Consider the following 18,541-nt stretch of genomic DNA (forward strand, 5'->3'; position numbering starts at 1 on the left):
ATGATTATGAAATTTAGTTTCTCATAGCGCATTGCCATTATTGAAATTTGAACATGGTCAACAATCCTCCTAAATCATGAAAATATTACTATCATGTTCAAGCTATTTGTCAAATGGTTTGGAAAACATAATTTATGCATACATTCACAGTAAAGTTTCTGATTGACAGAAAGATAATCAAGGCTGCACAGTTATTTATGCCATTTCACTTTTATGGTTATTAGTCTTCTAACTGGACTTGTGACTTACCAAACATCCACTACCTTAAATAGAAGTTTCACAAGACAGTCTGTTTTATTCTGGGTCTATATTACAGGTTCTCCACAAGCATCGACTTTCCAAAGTGCGTGTGGCACCTACAGAAACTGCCTTGACAGATGTCCTAAGGGAGGTCAGAACTATATTGCTTTTTATTATTATAAAATATTATCCTTGAATATGGTATGGAGTAGGTTTATGTTTCTTCTAACATTTCTTTTTGTTATCTTAAGGTTGAAATCATGAAAACAGTGGAGCACCCCAATATTGTGAATCTAGTTGAGGTGATTGATGATCCAAATACTGATCAACTTTGCATGGGTATGCAGCTTATCCATTTTAAATGCTTTTGTTTTTGTTGACACGAGGATGCACATTTATCAGTCGTTAAGGTGTATTACTTATAGATAAACTTATTACTACAGTTCTAAACATTGACCACAACAGAATTGCATGCGTTAGTATCCAATAGAAAGGATAGAGAACCTGTACTTAAATAGAATTAATGCTTTATATTTAAATTTTAAAAAATGTGTATATAGAAATTAAATTATGCTATGCCTATTTTGAATGCAAAAGCAATCTGTCCATCTGGCCATATCTTATGAATTCAAAGTTTTAAATAATATATTACAGTCAATTTTATATTTGTTTGATTATTTTGTGGTTGTACTGTGATATATGACTACAAGTTATCCACCACATGATGCACTTATGTGCTACTAACTTTAGTTAGGCGTGGCAAGCTGTGTGGGCAAAGTCTATAACGAGAGTGGTGGCTTTTGTCTTTCAGTGATAAATTACGAGTAGAGAGTTTCTCTCATGTGAATGAACTTTTTCCCTTACGAAGATTTATGTTTAAAGAAAACACTTTCTACATGTAGTTAGCCAGCTCATAAAAACTTAGAACAACAAAATGAGTAGCCAGTTCTAGCACTAGTTTGGAGATCTAACCATATAATATCTAGCACAAATTCATTGAGGACTGATGAAATAGATTGTTTAATAGGATTTCTCCATGTCATGCCAAAAGCTGGTTCTTCCTTAGCTAGCTCTTCAAACAATGGTATTCTCCCTAGCTAGCTGGCCTTGGATAAGGGGATTTCCTGTCCAAGAAGACTCTTAAGGGGTGCACTCTAGAGAAGACAGTGGAATAACTAAGGGCAAGGAAATGCGATCATAGTTAGAGTTATTTTTAATTCTGACATTTATTTTGCAAGTAGTACTTGTCCCAACCCAAACCCTAATAGCGGGGACATTACACAACTGCACTTTTCCTTTGCATAATCATGAGTTAGCAGCAATTACATGAGGATAATGGTAATGAGAAGTTTCCCAATATGGATACCCACATTTTGTGTGAAGTGTCTTGAATATGTACCATAGACATGGGAGAAAGTGAACAAGTCATGAGGACATGTGATGGATAGCTACTAAGCGATAGGGAGGCTAAGTGGTTGACTACACAAGTAGGACAGCCATAGTTACACCGCCCTGGGGGATGGGGAGACGATGAAATGGGGGGACGAAGGGGCCTTAATTTGAGGAAGGCAGGGGGACGATATGGGGATAGTGGCAGGGGATGGGGGAGTTGTATATAGTATGCATATGGTACTTAAAAATGCTAGTTATGAAGAAATGTATTGCAACATAAGATATAAAGATGTAAAAGAGTAAATACTTGAACATTGCATTAAATTGGAACATTGAACATCGAACATAAATAGTTGAATCAACAAATAGTCAACATCGGGACGTTCCTCCATCCTCAACGGAGGTGGAATTTGGTGGCGCCACTAGAGATGAATGGACATAGTCCCCAAGTCTCCGGTGTGTCCTCGTCTTCGAGACGTGGGGCAAAACAGGGGGGTGCGTCTCTGTGTTACTATGAGGGCAACACTTTCAAAAGGAACATTCAGATTTGTGCAAGCATGGAGAGAGGTACGTTTGTATGCACCATAAGATTCACGAGTTTCATGTTTTAGGGAGCTCTTTGAAGGCTCAAGTCATAGAGGAAGACGGGATAGTTGAGGACAGACTAGGTGGATTTGCCACTAGTGCTATATCTATGCATGATGAGAGGGCCAAGTGATTTAGATTTGTTTGGCATGATCGTGGAAAGTTTGAGGAGTTGTCTCTTCTAGAGACTCCTATGATGGAGATTATATCCTTTGGACCAGCCTTTGAGGGAGTATGCATTGATGATGGCATTGTTGAGTTAGCCTTGTCTAGTCAAGTGGACATCTTTGGAAAGGTCATTCACACATTTCTCTCTTCTTATGTATTGTTTGAGTATGGAGCTATTCACTTTGTAGGCCAAGAGGCGCACATGATCCGTGTTCTTCAGGGTTGTTGATGCGAGTTTTGTGTCACTACATAACATATTAGTAATTGGATGCTTGATACAAAATATCAAATACGCAATTCCTCTCTTGAAAAGTTATCTCTCATGGGACATGAGTATAACTCCAATGTTCCTTACACCGTTGGATGCTCAGTTTTATCAATGTGATTTGCTGGTAATCACGTAGGCGGCCTTACGTTTTCTTGTTTGAGAAAAATTTGGATCTTGGTGAGAAAATGGAGATGGTGGTTTGGTGTGAATGCTAGATGATGTTGATGGTGCGATGATGGCAATGTAGGGTGAATGGCGATGGAAGGTGAGAATGCCGATGTTTTGGTTTACTTCTCTAACTAACCTCTTCTAAGCATGAAATTTGGCTACTCAACTACTCCTACTCCTAAGAATGGAAGGTTAGCAGATGGACGGGGATCGAATCTAATGAAGGCTAACCAGTGGCCCTACCTCCATAGATGCAACGCTTCAAAGGAAAGTAAACTAGATCACCACACAAAGCCTCCCAACTAGCCGCTAGGATGCTAGTGGCCTAGTGTTGACCCCTATCAAACATCTACCAAAGCTACCATGCAACAATCCATTTTATTTTACTCTTACTCTAACAACTTGAAATGAAATTGCTTCAACTTGAAAATAAAATTTAACTATGTGGAAGTAGAAAACATGCAATAACACCCAATGTTCTTAGTCAACATGCAATGAAAAAGAGAGCACTTTGGTATTATTTTCGCAACAATTTCTCCAACCCCCCTTCTTTACAAATGAGAGCCAATGGCCTTATATAGAGGTCCAAAATACAATGGACGGTAGAGATCAAAACAAGATCGACGATCCAGATTGGATCCAAAAGCCCTAATTAGGGTTGCCACCCCATCGGCCAATGAGAAGATGCCACCTCATCAATGGACCAATGAAAAAAGTGCAAAAGTGGCAACCAATGAGAAGGCACCAAAATGGTGGCCAATCAGAAACAAACACTTGTCCTATTCTAGAAGAAAGAGAAAGTTGCCACTTGGGCTTACATAAGATGATCTTCTAATATAATTCTTCCTTTTTCTTTTGTTCTTTTAGCTAAGGCAATGAACTTAGCTAGCCTTTCGTTAACTTCTTCCATAGGAGGACAAGGTGTGTGCTTCGCTCGGAGTTCTGCTGACTTTGCCACGCTGTTTGCTGCTTGTAGTATCCTTTCGTGATCCTTCTCATATTCCTTTGCAAACCCAATAAAAGCATTGAGTGAGGAAAGGGTGTTCAGATGTTTCCTTTTGACGGCAGCCTTTCCTAACTCATCGAATCTCGATCCAAATCCTGTCTCACTGACATCCTCCTCTCTAATACCCTCAAAATCAAGCGCCACCCCAATGTCGCTCATCATGGTCGAAATGGAAGTGTCGACGCTTGGGCCGTGTTGTGCAATCTCATCATGAATTTCTTCAAGTGTTCTGAATCTGGTAGTCAATGCGACATACCAAGATTCAACTATGCTCAATCCTCTCTCATCAACCAACCGGGCTCTTTCCAAATATGCCTCCGGTAGCCTAATGAACGCCTGCAGCCTAGGAATAACCAAATCCTTGATGGGAAGAAAATTCTTCCATTCCTCTTCAAATAATCTGAATTTGTTTCTAACAGTCACCAATGACTGGAATGTTGAGATGAAGGAGGGCAAGAAATTTCGCCCATCTTGGATTGTATCATAGATCCAACCCCTTACTTCATGTAACTGAGCTGATACCTCTTCTGAATTGCTCCCGCTGTCTTGAGGAAGGGCTGCCTGATGCAGCTGTTGGATTGGCTGGCAATCTCTCCAATATTTGTTTTCGGCCTCCAACTTTACTATCCTTTTGTTTGCCTTCCTCAATCTTTCTCTGATTGATGCTATGCCTTCCTGAACCTCCTCACATTCCATATCATCTGTATTTCTTCCCAAATTATGTTCTACTATTTCGTACTCCTGGGCTGCAATCTCATCCGCTGCCTTATTGACTGTTGGTATAGCAATTTGAACCCTTCGGTGACCATCACTGTCGCTTCTGATTACCCTTGCCACCGTATTTGCCATCTGTTTTTGGTTCTCGCTATCATCCTTTTCTATTAGTCCTTGGATATCATCAACTGCGTGAGCCATTACCACCTCGCCTCTCGGCATAAGCATTTGCCTTAACCATAGTGGTGCAGTGCATCTCCCCAAATCCGGATTCGGTTCGACCAACAAAGCATCACCAACGTCCTTAGACGCCTGACTTATCTCTTCAATATCAATCGGCCCATCTTCTTCTCTACTAGTTTCTGCCATATTTCCTTGCTAGTTCTCCGAGAGAGGGGAGTACTCCGTACTTTCACTGTAGCCACTTGATTCCGAATCAGAGCTCACCTCCACTGCGGCCCCTTTATCACTCGAATTGACCTCTTGGCTTCTAGCCTTAGTTATACTCTCCCTTGACGGCGCTGCCCGCTGTCTCTTGGCTGGAGGTTCCGAACGTTCTTGGCTTTTCTCTACCTCCAAAGCCCTCTTCTTGCTATTTCTAACTGCCTCCGATTGCCAGCCACTTCCTTCACCCTTCTGTCCGATTGATTCTACTAGACCTTCCTTCGGTTTCATCATCTCATAAGTAAGGAGAACCTTTTGTCTTTGTAGCTTTCTCAACTTGGCATTATACCACGACTCGGTATGCAAATCTACTGTCCTTGTGACTGCCTCCAAGGAAGGATCCTGATGATCGTCCCAATCCACTGGATTCAACTCTGTTCCAACTACTGTCTCATAGTCTTCTCTCAACACACTACGATCATCCTCCAATTGATCGGGAATATCAAGGCCTCTCCATCTGATATCTCTCATCATGTTCACCGACAATCTCGAGAAAGCTAGCTTTCTCACGTGAAAATCATCCTTTGCATTGGCCCAAAAGTCCTCTATAGTGGGAACATGCTTAAATTCGCTTTCATGAGATGCCTTGATAAGACCAACAGGGTCGAATCCTTGCCTTGCTCTGTACCATCCTAGATGATACCACTCCAATTCCTTTTCTGCAGCCTCAAAGGCGGCCCGATTTGGGCAACTATCATTGCCAATTATAATTGAGAAGGAAACGCCTGTTTTCCCCTCATTCCTCATTACTCTATCATAGTGCTCAAGCTGCCTAGCCAATTCCATCAAAACTACCTTGTCGGGCGGGTATCTTGGAAGCCTCTTGGGACAAACTGTACTTCCTGCCACTCTAATGTATGTGAATTGCGGGAATTGGATGAACCAACTCCCAAACTTCTTAATCCTTGCTTCTGCTTCCGATGAAAGTCTCTTAGCAGGCGCCCCTTGTAATACCCTTACTGTCTTCATGGCGAATGCATCGCAAAACATCTTGTAATCCTTGTTATTGTGCAAATGAAGCTGCGGATAGCATTCATGCACCAAATATTGCCCCGGCCCATTACCAATCTCTCCTAAGGCCCTAAGTCCCGGACTCTCATACAATCTAGCAATTAAGTAAAACAGATAGGATCCCATGTAGAATTGCCTTTGGTTTTGAACTGTTCTAAGTTGCAACTCTAAATTTTCACTTATGATCCTAGCCCAATCAAATTTTCCTTTTCCCTTTTCAATTTCATCAATGAAGAAGTACATCCAGTTTTCGAATTGCATAGCTTCAGCTAGGCCCATGATCCGGCTGAGAAGAACAATGAGATCGCCATATTCCGGCTTGAAATCTGCCACTGTAAGCCTTGTTGATTTGTTAACTCCTTTCCTTCCTTCGTGTATCCAATTCCGCTTTAGATGTGAGAAGTAGGCCTCTTGGTTACCTTGAAATGATTTGGCCGCCTGATCCACCATTACAACTGTCATGCCCTTGCTCTGGGGAATATTAAATGTCTCTTCAATTGCTTGTTCGCCAATGTTGGCCAACACTCTCTTCCCTTCGCCAAAAATGATGGATTTACTGTCTAGATCAAATCTGGATGCACACTCCATAATCAATTCCAGACAAGGCAAAGTAGGAGGAAAAGCTGCTGCATGTACAATTCCGCTCTTGTATATCCTCTTTGCCAAGGGGGATTGTCCTTCCTTTAGTCTGTCCCTCATCCGTATCATGTCCACTGTAGCGATATTAGTATCGGTTATTTTCTTCATTTTCGAGAAGAAGGAAGTTTTGGGCGTCATATCCTCTTTGTCTTTCTTAGCGTTTGCCCGCTTGGGATTCTTACTTGCACTATCATCCTCCATGCTCGTCGCCCTATTACGGGATGGTAGAGTGGTGGACCAAAAGGCAAGAAGAACCAAGTAGTGCAATTCTTAGAAAAGAGCGAAAGAATGGATGTCAGCTTAAGCACTCCTTGCAACTCTAGATGATGACTTTCACCTTAACTAATAATCTTACAGCAACTTTTCGGAACCCGGGATATGACATCAAAGAATTACAAATCCCTTTGCAAATTAGAAAACAAAGCCTCTAAGCTTATCCAACACTTGCCTTCTATGCAAAAATCAAACTTTCATATGTATCTCTTCTCCCAACAAAATTGCCCAAATCTGATATAAAAATTGCAGCCCCTCTAGAAAATCAGAATTTTGTCTTCCACAAATTTCGGCCCCCACAAAATTCGGCTCCCACAAAATTCGGCTAAGCATGAAAAAAAATCTGCCCTTCCACAAAATTCGCCCAAGCAAAGAAGGAGCAAAATCTGTAAAATCTGCCACCTAGGGCACAAATCGCAGCCTACAAAGTGGAGCAAAAATCCCCAAAAACGCAAAAAATCTGGCCCTTAGACAAATCGCCCAACAATGGCAATGGAGAAATTGCCCAAAAATCGCCAAAAAACTGCCTTCCACCAATTTCGCCCAAGTCTGGAAATCTGCCCTTGCTTCAAATTCGCCCAAGCATGAGGAGCAAATGAATTGATGAAAATGAAATGGGAGGGGACTCCCTTTATAGAAGCTTTCACCTTCCTCCCAGGCTGGCCGACTTGGTCCTATAGAGGAAAAAAACCCAAAATTAAAGCTAAGTTAGTGGCCCACTTTAAATACTTTGCCAAAATTTTAATTTTCTAAAATGAAAACTGCACTTTTAATTTACTAACTAACCACAAATTGCAAAACGAAATTGAATGGTGCCTTGGGGATGCTAAAAATTTCTATTTAATGATGGTTTGCTAATTAATACATCCTTGAAGTTGAATTTTGGCTAACCAAAAGCCATTTCTTAATTTTAATTTACCAATTTCATTAAATACCAAAAGCTTTCAAGGCAAATTTAATCTATTAAAGCCAATTTTTGCAATTTTCCTCTAAATCGATTTTGCTAAATAATTAAAATTTTATGACAAAAAATAAAATTGCCTCTAGAGTAAAAATCGATTTTGCAATTTAACTTCATCTTACAAAATTAAATTCTATTTCACCAAAAAAAAAAAGATTTTCCAAGAACCTAAGTCTAATGAAAAATTTCCTTATTTGAAAATCATTCAAATTTACAATTAAATCCAAATTTTCAAAAGAAATCGTCTAAGTACAAAATTCACAATCTTATCCTGCCAAGTTGAAATCAATTTTGAACTTATTCGGCCTAAGGATAGAACTGATAGCTCTGGAAAATCAAGTTGAAACCGGGTGAAAAATACATCTAACCTTCTCCACTGGCCCTAAAGGCGATTAAAAAGGGGGTCCCCAAGATTTTGGGGCGATGTGTGAAAACCTCACAACAAGGGTGAGTGGCATCGTTTTGGAGAGAACAAGTTGCAGCTGAGTTTTGATGACTGACTTGGGGCAGCAGCTGATTGGTATGAGAGCATGATGTCTTTGGAACTTGCATTCTGGGGCTTTACTTCTGTTGGATCTTGATGAGTTGCTTCACAACTCAAGGCATGGCCATGTTTGTATCAGAGTAGAACAATGAAAACTTGATGGAGATTTGCACAATGTTTGAGGACTCATTCAACCTACTTCTAGGAGAGTTAAAGAGGTAGTACTTGCAGTCATGGTGTAACATAGAGCCTACAACAAATATTCATTTTGGTATCCAAGTTTGGTTTGAGATCTTGGAACTTTTTAGAGGGCGATTAGTTTGATCACACCTTGCTTAAGGTCAAGCAATCGTTGGGCTGGAGGGCTGTAATGCCCCTTTTATTTAAGGGAAATGTTAATTTGGCCCCGTTCCCTAGACCTGACCTATTTGTTGCAACTTGTAGCACCACTGGCAACCTTCTTGATTTAAATCCAGGGAAGACTTGCTTGTTCAATGAGGTTTGAACCTCATATATTTACTGCTTTCTTGGAGCCTCAATCATCAATGAACATCTCATTGTTTTTTCTACTTGCAATTCCAACTTGGAATTGGTTTTCTGTATATTACTGTTTCAGAGGTGCAAGACCCTAGTCTGCTGAATCAATTTGGTAAAGTCTCAGGTGGAGATAAAATTGCAACTCAGGGAGTCAATGTTGATTTGATTGAAGAATCTCAAAAATTATTGCCTTTCAAAGGTTTGGTGTATTGATGCAATATAAACCACTCTCATGTCATAATTCTTAGGGACAAAATTGGGATATTGATGTTGCCATAGAAAATTGGCAGATGATTCAATTGTGTTGGAACCCTGCCAAAACAAGTATACAAACTTCACACGGGCCTCCAAAAGATTACATGACCAAGCCAAAGAAATGAATTTGTTGCCAATGGAAGACAATCTCTGCACGAAGAAGCTTGATCGATATAAAATTGATGCACTGTCAGCACAAGCGAATAAAGCCATCAACAAAGAGAACCTTGGTCAAGAATTGCGATTTTTCTCACTATGTTCAGGCTGACTCAGACCTCATCCACCTATCAATATAGGCCAATGACAGACGTGACACCATTGCTAATGATTTTTATTTGGGCCACCAAAACTAAAGCTTGATCCCAACAACTGATAGTTTGAATTTGACCACCAATAATAAAGTGCATGCCAACAGATTAATATGTTGCCCTCTAAAGGTAATGTGCAAACAACTATGAGACAAGTAGCCCAATCTCAAAGATGCTTGTAATAACCCCTAGCCAGTTATAACTTTAACCCTGTCGGTTATGACGTCAAATGAACATCGATTCTCTTTACTAATCAATAATTTGTCATTTTGTCAAACACTTGGCAGGCTGTACTATTCTGTTTGTACAAATGAAATTCTAAGATTCCAAACACCAACTAGAGAATGCAATGAAGAGCTTATATTATTCAGAATTTTTTGATTCGAAATAATTTGCACAGATGAAAGTGAAACATGGATTTACAGTTCTGCCCTATAGACTTTACAAATAGACAACTCTGGAATGAGAAATGATTCACACCAAACCTCTAAGTTTATTCATTAGCAATCAATCCCACTCGATTACAATTTATCACACTGAAATTCACAATTGCATATTTAAATTGAATGATCCTAAATGGAACTTGGATAGGTTGCAATAGCTTCCATACATATCTGATATGATAAATATTATGTGAACTGCTTGCCACAATAGAGCCTCCAACAACACAGCAGTCCCAAACATAAATGCAGGTCTGAAACTTATAATTGCTGTTATCAAATCCTTCCAAATCAAACAATTACCCTTGCATAAACCGGCTCCTCTTGCCAGTAATCACAGTTCTGAAAGACAACCAATTCCTCTCAAGAAATCACGCCCAAAAATGAACAATAATAGTGTCCAGATCAGATGTAACCAGTTTCAATTTCTTCAGTCATCAGAAAACTTCCCAGTCACAACATGTATAGTAGGAAAGTCCAGGCAGCAGCAAATTGTAAACAACTCCAAACAATCTCGACTACAATGTTAAGTCCTAGCCACTGTCAAAACAGTAAGGAGAGAAACAATTTTCAGAATTAAATCACTATACCTCAGCAATGATTCAGTGTACCTCTCAGCTTCAAACCCTTATACCTCAGCAAGGGCACAGGAAACAACCTCAGAATATGTCACAAAGATGACAAGCAAATAGACAAATCAATAATCGGATGCTTTTCTCTTCAAATGTCCTCATATTTATAATCTCCAAATGGCACCAGTTTCCCAAAAGAATTCCACTTTAGAAGCTTCCTATACACAACATCAAAATATAATAAAGTGCCATTAATATAATTTATTAATTGCTTTTGGCTCCAAAAATGACATTTTCCACCATAACTTAATATTTTGACGTGCAAGGCCACTGTTTCTTGTTCCCACGATTTAAAACTTTTCGTCTAGGTTCCAACAAGCTATGATACTGGGGTGACCAACCAACAAAACCAACAAAAATAGCAACGTCAGCATATTTAGATGAATAATAATAATAATTCAACCGTCTTGCAAAAACAACTGAAGAAGTATCAGAATTGAAATCTGACAACACCAAAGTGATCATGATGATGAAAGATGATGAATGAACCTGATGGGGTGACTTACTATAAATAGATGCTCCCTCTAAGATTCGTGGAGCTCAAACCAAAAGCCTAAAATAAAAATTGAGAGCATCACCCAACTCCTCTAACTCAACTGAGCTCATCGGAACCAACATATTGACTTACTATAAATAATAAGTTCCTCAAATAGAGCCAAAACACACCATAGGTTGCTGGAAAGCCTATAACCACATGACTGAGACCCTCAAATCCCACTCTCAACTCATGAGGGTGCGATGGTGAATTGACCAAGTCAACTGTAGGAACTTGCTAAAAATGGGGACATTACAATGCTGATTTGCAAACTCCATGATCAAATACATATAACCCCATCAATGTGGATCTTGTGAGTCCTAAGGGATCAAATTACACCGTGAAGGGGGGGGGGTGTGAATGAGTTTTCAGCCAAATAATCACTTTTCGACCTTTCAAACCTTCAACTAATAAACAACTTAATAGCAACACATGAAACTATCCACAAAGGCAACACTGATTTTGGTATTGCAAAATCCTAACTTGGATCAAAACCGCGGTGGGGATTAGTACCCTCAAACTGTGTACTCTTTTGAAGTACGCCTTGTTAGGAGCTTAACCCCGTTAGGAGTTACAAAGACATTTTTAAATGCCATTATGTTATGGGATTTACCTCTAGCCTTGTTAAGAGCTTTTATCCTGTTAGGGGTAGCCTTGTTAAAAGACTTTGAGCACTAGCTAAAGTGTTGCCCTATAAAGGATTTACAACAAAAGACTTATTAGCATCCACCCGATTAAAGGAATTTGGCTGTTGTAATTGTTCGGGAACAACAAAAAGAATTATCTATGTAACAACACTACCTCTGCTTGATCAGATCCACTAAAGATCAAGCTCACTTCTCAACTCTTCTTTAACTTCTTGTTTGGATCACACCTTGCACTTCTTCGCCACACTCGCTTGACCAAGATCAACAACACAATTTTTTCATCCTTCACTTTATATACCGATTTTCCAATTTTACAGCCATAATCAAACCCTAAACATGTTCTTGGATATGAAATTCAAACATACCTCTCATATCCAACTGCCATAAGACAATATCATATGCTCTACAACACTTTTACATGATCGTACCAACTAACTCATAGAATTATGTGCCAGAGGTCAAACACATTTTGACAAACAATTTGCTTCCTCTAGAATCTTCTCCATGCACTGTTCTCGATCAATGTGATGCTAGATCATAACCTCCAAATGTTCATTCATTTGACTGGATCACTATTGACTCGTCCAAAGGCACTATAACCTTGTCACTAATCACCAATCATCAACAAATTGGTTGTTACTCAAGAACTCATTCTTCCTTAACCTGTTCATAAAATCTGTCGCTACTTCACTAGTTACCTTTCCATCCTGGAACTGCTTTACCTGTAATGCTAATGAGTTGCTATCGTAACCACATCAGCTTCACTGACTTCTTCACATCATCGTGCAATTGCTCCACTAACTGTTCTAGTAGTTGCACTATGAATTCATCGATCATCTTACTCTTCTCTTTAGCAGTAGCAGTCACCATATACACTTAAAGAGACATCCTCAATGGTCTCTTGATGATCACTGCTCACTGAGTCTCACTGCAACACTCTATTTGTCACTACTATGCTTAGCAACATCCTAGGAACACTAGGTCAATAGTTGACATCAATGACAACACAATAACTGATCATCATGCAATCAAATCTGTATCATGACATCACCGACATCACCAGTCATCACACCATCAGTTATATCAGTTACACCAACAGATCTGCCTATGAAAATTACTTCTCCAAGATTGTCACCCGCTCTGATACCATGTTGTTTTTATGATTTGTGTGTACGATGGTTAGAGGGGAAGATTTCTTCTCCCCTTATAATTATTGCTGGCACCCCTTCACCAAGGGTCACCACTCTTCAAAGGTGGCCCAATAGAATTATATTTATTATTAATATATAATTATTTTAGCAGAATAAAATAAAATATAATTATATTATCAATAATTAGATCAATACAATTATTATATCACAATAATTATATTATCACAACCTTTATGATATCTATGTTGGTCTGAAGGAATCCGGCCATAGCTGCATTAACATTAACAATCGATAGCTTAGAATATCTAGAAGCCTTCCAATTTTCAAAAACGACATCCTAAGAGTTTTGGGTATGAGGAAATCTCCCTTGAAGATTAATAAGTGCTCTTTGTTTTAGCATCAATCACCTCTATTCTGTTTCTGCCATTGGAAGTAGACATTTGAGGGGTTTCTATTTTCAGATAGCACCTATCCTCCGTTTTGGCCTGGACATGGATTTTGATGATTTTTTTTCTTGGTATGACTGATTATTCCTCACAGACTTGTCGTGCTTTTTCTGTTGCTACAGATGTGCAATTGTGGCCTAAATTTTGTGATAGCTGACTTTGTAAGGAAGTTATTAATCCCACAGATTGCTATCTCTTTCCTTAACCAGCACTTGGCTGATTGCCGAGGTAGCATTTTGTTAGCAAAAGATGCTGTAAATTGTTGATTAAGGAGAGTGGGGAGAACATGGAGAGGTTTGAAGAGAAATCCAGAGCATTGGAAGTAAAGGCTACTTTCTCCAATGGAACTATATTCAAAATACCTATAAAATTGCTGTAAATATAGTAGTCTCTAGTTATGTAGATTACTTGCTATTAATCTCCATAGAATAATTTGATAGCAATTTCTATACAATAGGTAATAATTATTATTCTGTGACCTGTTTATGTTAAGCAGTCCTCGAGTATGTTGAAGGGAGGTGGATTTTTGAAGGCTCTGGACCTGCTGGGGGATTAGGAGAAGATACTGCGAGAATATACTTTAGAGATGTTCTTGAAGGTCTTATATATCTCCACAATTGTGTAAGTCTTTTTCTAGAAAAAAATGCACTTTCAGCAACATCCATTGTGTACTTGTTTGGGATTGGTGCCATATTTTCCATCTAGATCTTTTCCTAGATTGCATTCCTACAGATTGAAATAAAGTGTTCTTTTAAATAGGATACAATTAGCATATGCAGTCTTGAGATGTATTGGTCTATATATGAAAAGTCAGGTTTTTACAAAAGAGAAGGTAATCTGTGGCCTTAGACTAAATTATTGAAAGACCTCAAGGAGGCCAGGATTTCACATAAATAGTAAAATATCAAGCACATGTTTTAATCGTTTTGTAAAATCATTTTGGAGCTTCCCGTATCTTTCAAGAATGTTGGCATCATTTTAATTAGGCTAATATGGTGTGAGTACTCCAGACACAACACCAAATATCTATGAAATCTTAGTTATGGAAAATGGCTATAATTTTTCATATGAAGGCTCTTGGAAAAAAATGTCAATACACTTACCACCACAAAGCTCAAAATATCTCCAATTATTTTTGGAATCAAGCTTTACATTCTCTTACTAAGAATATGGAAAAATTTGCTATTGTTATTTCATACCAAATACAGTACCTGTAGAAATATAAATGAACACAACAAATGAAGAAAGGATTTGTTCAATCTTGCGAGTTACTTGTACTTTCTTGACATGATTACACTTAATTTCTTATCAAGTATCAAATTGTCAATTAAGTTCCACAAAATTGTGAAAAATGAATGTTGGGAAGTGTAAAACCAAAAATGTTAGAGGTGTGCTCTATATATTATGAATCTCTTATTCAGGTGTTTATCATTGCTCTGAAAGATATGAAACTGTTTGTTTTTGGAGTGAGTAGTTGAAAATATGTATTAATTTTTAAAGCCCAAAAAATTTAAGAACGAAGAAAACCCAAAATTTTAAGAACGAAGAAAACCCAAAATTTTAAGAATGAAGAAAATTCAAAAATTTCACTGATAAAATTCAAAAATTTCACTGATAAAATCCAGTTTAGAACAAAGCCTGTCCAATTGATTTAAACTAGCGTGACCCCAGGTCCAAGTGGCTGGCCGCTGTTTGCTGCAGTTAAATATGTCGTTCCTAAGTTTTGCTCTTAGGATACCTCTTTTATATTTATAAAAGTTAATGCAATTTTGACCAACAACATTGCTGTCAAGCTTTGTTTATTATATCTTTTACTAGCCAATCTAACATTTATTAATTTATATTTATTGTTAGACAAGCTGCTCTTTTAACTACCAGATGTGAATAGTTTGCTTCGTTCTGCCAGCTTGCCGGTTTGGCTGAGAGACTTTGCAACTTATCACTCAGAAGCTATATGCCCAACCTGAAAATATTTTCTACAACAAAAAGACACATTCTCAGAGTCCAGTACTTGCTTCCATATCCTCTCCTCCACCTTAAGCCAAATTTAACTTAGAAGTCCTATAGATAAATCCAACGCAACCTGAATCCTAGAGAGGTAGAGTGAGCATGACCATCTGCTTTTGGGTCCAAAGCAAAAAATCTACATAATGTATTCCCTATACCTTGAAATCGTGAATCTATTTAGAGTTGCAATGGAAGATTGTGCAGGCAAACTCAGATGGGCATTATGAAAAATAAGTTTGCTACTGATTGAAGCCTGAAAGCCAAGATATTACCACTAAAACATGCTTCTTCCTGTAACATGGCCTGTTTTCTAAAATAGAAGCAATATCTTCTATGGATTCACAAAGAAGCACAAACAAATCTTGAGTCCACTGATCTAACTATATTTCACTGAGTATCACCTAGACACGTTCAGCTTGTTTTTGACACACAAGTGTTGGATTTCTCTGAATGTTACATGCTTCTAGTTCTAAGCTGGTACTGCTCTGATGATTCTGCAGAATATTGTTCATGGAGATCTCAAGCCAGAAAACCTTTTGGTTACTAGCAATGGAAGAGTGAAAATTTGTGATTTTAGTGTCACTAGGATGTTCACGGTAAGAATTCCATTGTTATAGTGTACCATACCATTTTAAAAAGTGAGTATCTCAATTTCATGCAATGATTTGATAGAATGCTTATAAATGAGGGATATTTGTGAAATGTTAGTTCCTGCATCTGTGTACTATGTTCTTAGATATAATTTTGGATGATGTCCTCAGGGAAGCAATGATGAGCTTCGGAGGTCCCCTGGAACTCCTGTTTATACTGCACCAGAATGTTGTGTAGGTAGAATTCTACAAACTTGCTTCTTACAATAGTTTGTGTTTGAGAGTTCAGGGAAAAGAACATGCATTTTTTACCTGAAGTTGAGCTTGGATTCTTTTACACATGGAGGAGATTGATATTTGGTGGGAAAAAGTTATCTCAATTCTTTGTGATTAGACCTTGGATTATACAGAATCTGTTTATTTCACATGTCATTATCCTGGTTTTTGCTTATTTATAGTCAAGATCCTTTATGATTTTTTTTGCCTCAATCCATTCTTCTCGTGATGTAAATAAAAGTGAGAAAAAGTGGACTCAAGAAGAGGTGATAGAAGAGAAAGGATCATAAGTAGTTTGCTTTTGTTTTTTTGACTACTAAAACCAGTGCCTGTTGTCATTTCTTTACAGGTGTGACATATCATGGTAAAAGTGCTGATGTGTGGGCTTTAGGCGTGACACTTTATTGCATGGTTTTAGGTTGTTATCCATTTATTGGTCATACTCTGCAAGATATATATGAAAAGGTAAATAAACAATAAATCACATTTTAAATAAGAGAAATGACAAAGAGGGATTACTTATATTTTTGTCTGTAAATGGTTGTAGATTGTTCAGGATCCATTGCTCCTACCAGAGAACATGAATCCAGATCTTGCAGACTTGCTTCAAGGGCTTCTTTGCAAGGGTAAGCACTTTCTAAAGTTTGTATTTTTCAGGGAGTTCTAACTAAGAGCTGATTGTCTAATCATTTTGAAATTCAATATATTTGTGAAATTCATTATATTTGAAAACAGATCCGAGTCAAAGGATGAAATTGGATGCTGCTGCAAGGCATCCATGGGTTGTGAAGGTTAATGAGTCAACCCTGCCAGATTGAGGAATACTGTTCTGACTTCTAACATTCCAGTCATTGCAAAACACTACAGCTTCCTCTAAATCATTGTCAAAAGCATTTTAGCAAGTATGCATACATACACTTATTTATGACCACTAAGTCATGGAAGAAATGCTTAGTTTCTTCAGAAGATTGATCTTTCGATCAAGACATTATTGAGCTATCCTTTTGACACATTTCCACTGTTGCCTGGGTCAAGATTTGTCATTTGGAGATATGCATGAGCTGCATGAATAGTGAGTACTGAGGCAATCTAGTTACCAAAATAGCTTCCGTATGAAGGCACCGAAGGACCCATTGCTATCACACCCTGCCCTTTTGAGCCTCAACATGCAATGAAGTATATATCTAATTATTAAACAAGGTTTTAAAAATTTAAAGCAATGAGGTAAGCATGGATTTTGGTCCTAGTGACAACATTGTAGGTTGTATTGTGTAGGGTGTGGTATAAGATATTATAGACAGAAATCTGTGATGGCCATTGATGATATCTGATTTTGAAATGAAACTATATTCAAAATTGTAAATTCTTGTTATAGTAAGGTATCTGGTCAAGGCTTTTTAAAGTACCTTTTGCTTGTTATTTTTGTGTTTTGGATAAGGTTCTTTTCTAAAACATTTTGCACAAGTGGTTTTGGTGTCAGGGTAATGACTTTTAATAACAGACTTGAATTGCTAGTTGACTTCATGCTGGTCATTTCGAGGATCTGGGGCTTACTTTGATCAGCAATTGATGCTTATATTGACTGATTGGTTGACGGAGTGGAAGTTGTTACAAGGGCAGAAATAAAGTGTAAGTTGGCGTTAATATCTTTTTACAACAGACTGCTCATGTTTCAAAGCCACATTTCAGTACAGTATTAACATGAATGGTTTCCCTTGCTATGGTTTCTTCTTCTTTGAGTTTTGTTGATTTGGTAGTGTTATTGTAGAAATTGGTAGAAATCCTTATCCTGGATTGTAACTGCATCTAATGTAGCAAGCCTGCTAAAGAACTTGTCTGTTCATAGATTGCTGTACTAAAGGATGCTGGGATTTTATGGTCACTGTACAATGCTAATTGTTATGATTAGTTTGGAAAATTGAAAGGTGGAACCCATGTGTACAGAAGTAGTATTCATGATGTAGCAATAATTTAACTAATTTTCCACATCTTTAGTTAAGTGATAGCTTTTGAATGCTATGTTTGATGGATGTTGGAGGATATCTGCAAACCAGTGTCGTCCAGTGGTAAAGTACATACTGTGTAAAATTTCTTTTTGAAAACTGAAAAAAATCTGTCCAGAACACATAAAATAGCTGTAGAATTGTTCATAGTTATCAGAAAACTCCAGTAAACAAACAAGGTCTATGTCCCCATCCCAATGACTGCAATTTATGGTGACTTCATATATATATGAATGTTCACACACACACAGCCCCCCACACTCGAAGGCAACTATGGAATTAGCATACGAAATACAAAATGGAATATGAACAAAATCAAATAAAAAATATATAAATGTCAAAGGCGAAATCATTCACTAAC

General features: G+C 38.0%; 1 protein-coding gene across 1 annotated transcript in view; it reads left to right on the forward strand.

Annotated features, from left to right (window-relative positions):
- The window catches only part of LOC149554935 (serine/threonine-protein kinase GRIK1-like), a 46,646-nt gene extending 29,062 nt beyond the window's left edge, over positions 1-17,584 (forward strand). Inside the window, exons 4-11 of the mRNA XM_089828946.1 lie at positions 317-391; positions 492-579; positions 13,801-13,925; positions 15,812-15,907; positions 16,073-16,139; positions 16,527-16,642; positions 16,725-16,803; positions 16,913-17,584. Coding sequence (XP_089685072.1) covers positions 317-391; positions 492-579; positions 13,801-13,925; positions 15,812-15,907; positions 16,073-16,139; positions 16,527-16,642; positions 16,725-16,803; positions 16,913-16,995 — 729 coding nt within the window. The 3' untranslated portion in view covers positions 16,996-17,584. The remainder of the gene's footprint in view (positions 1-316; positions 392-491; positions 580-13,800; positions 13,926-15,811; positions 15,908-16,072; positions 16,140-16,526; positions 16,643-16,724; positions 16,804-16,912) is intronic.
- Positions 17,585-18,541: the final 957 nt, after the last annotated feature.

The sequence above is a fragment of the Cupressus sempervirens genome, chromosome 5 (assembly GCF_028749045.1).
Source record: "Cupressus sempervirens isolate cs-2001-9-10 chromosome 5, ASM2874904v1, whole genome shotgun sequence".
NCBI classification, from domain to species: Eukaryota; Viridiplantae; Streptophyta; class Pinopsida; order Cupressales; family Cupressaceae; genus Cupressus; species Cupressus sempervirens.